The 5,927-nt window shown below is 44.0% G+C and overlaps 1 protein-coding gene across 1 annotated transcript in view; it reads right to left on the minus strand.

Annotated features, from left to right (window-relative positions):
- Positions 1-5,927, minus strand: part of pacs2 (phosphofurin acidic cluster sorting protein 2) — a 38,178-nt gene that overhangs the window by 14,580 nt on the left and 17,671 nt on the right. The window contains exons 2-9 of the mRNA XM_037694659.1: positions 2,491-2,578; positions 2,083-2,172; positions 1,792-1,917; positions 1,222-1,384; positions 1,016-1,086; positions 855-935; positions 323-382; positions 91-245 (exon numbers count right to left, since the gene is read on the minus strand). Of these exons, the coding sequence (XP_037550587.1) occupies positions 91-245; positions 323-382; positions 855-935; positions 1,016-1,086; positions 1,222-1,384; positions 1,792-1,917; positions 2,083-2,172; positions 2,491-2,578 (834 nt within the window). The remainder of the gene's footprint in view (positions 1-90; positions 246-322; positions 383-854; positions 936-1,015; positions 1,087-1,221; positions 1,385-1,791; positions 1,918-2,082; positions 2,173-2,490; positions 2,579-5,927) is intronic.

Genomic DNA, 5,927 nt, shown 5'->3' on the forward strand with positions numbered 1-5,927 from the left:
TAGCGTTGCTTGTTTGTGTTTGTTTGTTCTTAGCGTTGCTTGTTTGTTTGTTCTTAGCGTTGCTTGTTTGTTCTCTGAGCGTGAACCCACTTGAGTTTGGGTTTTGGCGTGCTGAGGACGCTGTCGTCATCATCCAGTTCTGGACCACTGTCACTGGGGTTCTCAAACTCCACAGAGTCCAGGTCCAGATCTTCCTCCTCCACCTCAGGAGGCGGCTCTGCCGGGTCCCGCTCCGAGTCCAGCACCTGCCCAGGTGGACACATCACACGTTGCGTCACCAGAGAAGAAGAACCTTGAGGCGGTGCATAAGAGAAGAGCTCACCTCATCTGAGACTCTGAAGCGTCTCAGGAGCGCCACGACTCGCTGCTTAAAGTTCTGCTGCTAAAAGACACAAACACAGACAGTCTGACTGAGATTCAGTTCTGACCCGGGACAAGTCCAGGTCCAGGTCCAGGTTAAGGTACAACATAACGTCTTCAGCATCTCTGCTCGAGGTTCCACAGCATGTTCACATCAAAGAACGTCGCGGTTCTAAAAACTTCATCTTCTGGATTTTATCTGAACTGTTTTTATTTACAGGTGAGACCAGATGTTTCCTCACATCAGGAATATTATTATTTACAGGTGAGACCAGATGTTTCCTCACATCCTGAATAAAACAATCTTTTAGGAGGACCTGGACAATGACAGAAAGCCTTCTTTGGGCTTCATCTCTCAACTAGAACTTTTGATCAATGTTTCTTTTCTTCTGGCCTTTTCTCTCCAAACATCTGGTTTCTAATCTGAACATTCTGACCTGGACCTCAGATGCTTTTGGTTCCTGAGTTTGTCGTTGTCGCTTCTTGTCTCTCACCCGGGTGATGGAGGGAGTCCTCACGATGGATCTCCTTTGCTTCTTTGGTTTTCTCACGTCAAAATCATCAAATTCAAGATCCTGAAGTGAAGAAACTAGAGGTTTTCCTTTTTTCACGACTAACCCAACGTTTGTGTGAATGTGGAGCTGAGCGGACTCACCGGTCCCTGCACGGCGTCATCGCTGACCTCCTGCTCCGAGGAGAAGCTCTCATCCTCTTCCTCAGAGTAATCTGCAGCGAATGGCAGAAGATCCAAATCAAACACACATACATGATGCTCAAAACTGAACGGTCTGTTCAGCCCAGCAGGTTGTCACGGTCTGGTGCTGTTTGAGGCCCAGAACCTCCTGGGGACGGGAAGCGTACCAGAACATTTGGTCTTCTGTCCTGCCTGCAAGGCGGCCTCCTCGTGGTCTATGGGCTGGCTGCAGAGGGAGAAGATCCAGAGCTCAGCCACTTTGCCCAGCAGCTCCTTCTGGCTGCTGCAGAGAGGCAGAACCTGACCTCCTTCTGCTGGGTGCTGCATCACCTGCAGGTCAGAGGTGAGAAGAAACAGAATAAACTGAGTGAACATTAACTGTACCTGTCTCCAGACCAGAAGACCTAAAACCAGGTTTGACCCATGGGCCACGCAGAACCCGGACCTGTAAGACCTGAATCTACCTAAAAGCTCTTCTGTGAACAGAACCTGTGTTTGGGCTTCAGGACTTTCTGGACATTGAACTACTTCTGAAGAAGTCTCCTCTTCATTTTCTGTGGTTACTTCCTCGCACCATGAACCTGTCCTAGCTCCAGACCTCTGGTCTGGTCTGGAGGTCTCCGGTTGTTTGAGTGCTAAGACAGTGGTTTGGTTTGGACTTGAAGATAAATTAGATTTAGTTTTTGAGCTCCTCCAGTCAGTCTGCAGTCTGTCTTCAGATGTCTGTGTGTTCATACCTCTGCCATATCGATGGACCCCACAGCCAGAGTCTTGTAGCCTAAAATGGTCCGGTTCTTGTACCTTTTCCTCCTCTGAAGCAGTATCTGCAGCTTGTTCCCTTCTCGTTTCAGGAAGTGAGGGTACTAAAAGAGCAGAGACAACGAGAACCACAAAAATCGGATGCGGATCCAACCAAATGCAGATTAGCAGAACTGTGCAGGATATTTAAAAAAGAACAAAAAAGTTAAACTGAGTCAAGACATTACCAAAGTTATTTATGAAGGTGTGAGTAGACAGACAGTTTTTACCTGTAGTGAGAAGGTAAGAGCCAGGTCAGTCTCCACCATGCCACTGGGGGGCAGCACAATCTCATGGGACCTTAAAATGCGTTTAGAGCCCTGGGGAAGGAAGAGTGAAAGTGGTGCTTTATCTTCAGAGGTTTTCTGCAGGGAGGTGCATTTCTGCACACTTTACTATAAAGCTGTGGGTGCAGAGACTTCAGCAACAATTAACATTACATTTATATAATTATTTTATGATCAAAACCATATTATTAAAAACAGTTTAAAATCTTTTTATTTAATTTTGTGACCCCAGATCCCGTCAGATGAGTGTCTTCTTAACTCCTTATTCAAACCATTTCCAATGACTGTGACACCTAAATATAAAAGAAGGTTTGTGAACTTCTTGCTGCAGGTATTTTTAATCAAACGTACCTGGATCTTGACTGCAATGACCACAGAAATCATCTCTTTGTCAAGTTCCCTCAAAACAACCAGCTTCTTCAGAGTCAGGCTGCACAACCTGAGGAGGAACACAACTTGAACTCCCCCATCAAACAAACAGGTGAGTGTTAGCGGCACGCTGGACTGTAAAAACACACCACAGCCCGTCCTTCAAACATGACGTCGCTCCTCAACGAGTCCATCAGCAGCCGGTTCTAGCCAGGCTCCATGGAGGTTTTGAAGGAACTCGCCACCACGGGGCTCTGGTCTGTGAAGACCTTCCAGCTCTTAGAGCAGGTCGTGTTTCTAACCTTTATGCTGCGCTCAGATATGATCACATTCTGCTGAAGGGGAAGACAATCATGTTTTCAATCATCTTTGCTTGTGAGTTTGACTTTTAGCAAAATATCTCATAAACCAGTGGAATGACTGGAATAAAACAGTCAGGAAATGACCGTTGGAGGTACATCTACATCTATAACTTGACTAAATCAAGAAAGAGCAAAGCAACTTGAGCAAACACAACAATGGTTTTAACTCTCAGTGAAATTTGATGTGGTAGTAGCTGAGCGGCATCGTCAACACGTCCTGTGCTTCCATGAGATCACACCTAATGTCAGTTACAAGATCTGATTTAAACTTCATCAGTTCTACACATCAGCTGATCTCGGTTAAAGACTGATCTGAAGGGCAGAGGGCGACGTGCATTCTGTCAGGGAAGATTTAATCAGGGGGTGACATGCATTCTGTCAGGGAAGGCTGGGCCTTTCATCAGGGGGTGACGTCTGATTTGCTTAGACAATCCAAAACTAACAGTGAATGTCCAGAAGCTGCATAAAGAGAACTGGATCCCAAAGTCTGAATAGATCTTTCCTTCAACACGAGCCTGCTCGTACACTTTCTGAATTATGAGAGTTTCCATGGAGATAATGGTTTGTGAGGTGAGTGCTACGTTTCACCAGCGGGAGAGCACAGAGACAGTTTGATGTGCGTTACATCGATGCACCTCGTGCGTTCAGACATTTCCATGAGTGCACGAACGAATCAGGGAAGCTGAAGGCTAAAAGCACCAGTCAGACGTCACAAAACACATCGGCCTAATGTGAGACCAAAAATAAGGTGAAGTGATGCCAACAAGAGATGTTAGCCGCTCGAAGCATAAAGAAATGAAAGAGTGAAGGTCAGAGTTTATGGATCCACCACTGGACAGTATCAATTGTTAGAGAGGACATGGAGGTAGTTGGAGTGAGGACAGAGGATGCAGAGGACAGAGATGGAGGAGGATGACTCGCTGTGGAGACCCCTGAAGATGGAAAAGAAGAAGAAGAAAGCAGCTGACTACAAACAGCACAGGTGTAACACTCGTTGACCCACATGGTGGTAAACGTGTGCACAGTACCGATCAGACAGTATAATTAACTGTTTTTATTTTAAAGTGATACAAATATAAGTTCTACAGGTTCTCCAGAAAGACAGGAATCACCTTCTGATATCCACAGGTCTACTGTAGACTGGTTTTATTTACAGCTGATATAACTTTATGAGAAAAATCACTGTTTCTACTCAACTTATTGAGGTTTGTCCTCTCCTAAATTTAGATTTATTAAAAAATCATTATGAACATAATCTCCTGAGAGCCTACATCCTGACGACTTTAGTTTTAGAACGGTTGGGTCGAGGAGCCACGATGGAACGGAGGTCGAACAGGACCTGGCACCTCTTGTCATGCTCATATAAATGACCTGGACCTGCTTTTCTGGCTCTCGTACGTTTTTCACTTTAACCACAGAAATGTCACGTTTTGATCAGAACAGATTTGACCAGAGATCAAAAGTGCGTTAACTTGAGGGATCTGCCCCTGAAAACGATCCTTCTACAAGCTCTGTCAGTCAAGACAAGTTACATGCTGTGCATTCATCCTGCTTGTAGTTTCCTCCAGGTGGCAGGAATGTGGTACTGTGGACTAATCTGGATTTTGTGCCCGAGGTTAGTGACTCTCATCCCTCATTAGCAGATGAGAATGAAAGTCGGTTGAATCTGTTGTGTCCGTGCACACGTTATTGTAGATGAACAGATGCTCAGATATATTCATCAATTAACGCGGATTCCTCATTTTTCTGAACTGAATAAAACGTGCATTGAATTTAATGAAATGCAAACGTGAGACGTCATTTATATTTGACCCATCAAAATGAATGCGGTCATTTATTTACAGAATCAAAGTTTAACATCAAACATTTACATTAATTTGGCAAATTATGAAAATAACAACATAAGCAATCAATCAGGAAAAATCATACGGCCATGATTTTTCCGTTGCTTCACCACCGACATTTATGAAACTGTACAATTATGATCTTTTACCCACACGGATGTGGATGAGCATTTTACACAGACATTTCTAAAATATCTGGAAGAATATCTACTTGATAGAACAGTTTAAAGATGGGAAAGAAGTTTAGAGGGAGTAAAGATGGTATGGGAGGGGAAGTGTTCACCAGAATTGACACTCTCCATCAGAACCCAGCTCTCCCCGGTACGCTTGGTAGGAAACTTGACTCGTTACCTTTCTGAAGTTAATCAGCAGATATGGAGCTCCGTTAACGCTACCTGTCCAGCGTCTCCTTAGGATGCTGTGAATCGTCAGAAGTAGTGGCAAGTGAAAATGTTATAATCCCATGGAACTCGGAAGAGCTCTGTTGTCATGTCAGGATCATCCCGTCTCTCACAGAACTGGGCTTCTCTCACAGAACTGGTTGAACTGTGTATCCAGCAGAACTCCAACAGCACTCCATCAGAACTGAACAGAACTGTCCCAGAACTGTTCCAGCACCATCCCAGAACTGAGTAGTTTACAGATCTCTCACTGAACTGAGTAGACCAGGAAGTACTGACATTTTAAAGAGCGGTTTTCCGGTCCATCTGGGAGTATTCCCATTGGCCAGAACCGACCAGACGGGGTGTGTTTTGTGACGTAAAAGGTTAGAATGCAGCAAGAATTGTTATGGAAAGATCAGAAATGTTCTCACAGACAGAGAGAGTTTTGTTTTGGCGTGTTTCAGAAACAGGTGCCCAAAACCTCTATATTTATGTCTGAGAGGATTCTAAAAACATGACAGTTCGTTCCAACAACTTGTTTTGCGTTTGACTCCAACCTTGGACCAACTTACACTTGCTCATTCAAAGGCAGAAATCAGAAAATGCATAAAAATCTGTAACAGACCTCAACATGAATTCTAACTTTGCATGAGAAAAAATCATTACACAGTTAACAAAATTGATTAGTTCACTGCAACATCTAAAATGGTTTGAACTAAGACATTTTGATTATCAACATTTGTAAAATAGTAATGATAATAAAAAGAGAGTGTTCTTTTCACTTGAATCTTCAAGAGAGAAAGTCTCAGGATGGGTGAACCTGCATTTCT

This window comes from Nematolebias whitei, chromosome 21, assembly GCF_014905685.2.
Source record: "Nematolebias whitei isolate Nwh7 chromosome 21, NemWhi1, whole genome shotgun sequence".
Taxonomy (NCBI): domain Eukaryota; kingdom Metazoa; phylum Chordata; class Actinopteri; order Cyprinodontiformes; family Rivulidae; genus Nematolebias; species Nematolebias whitei.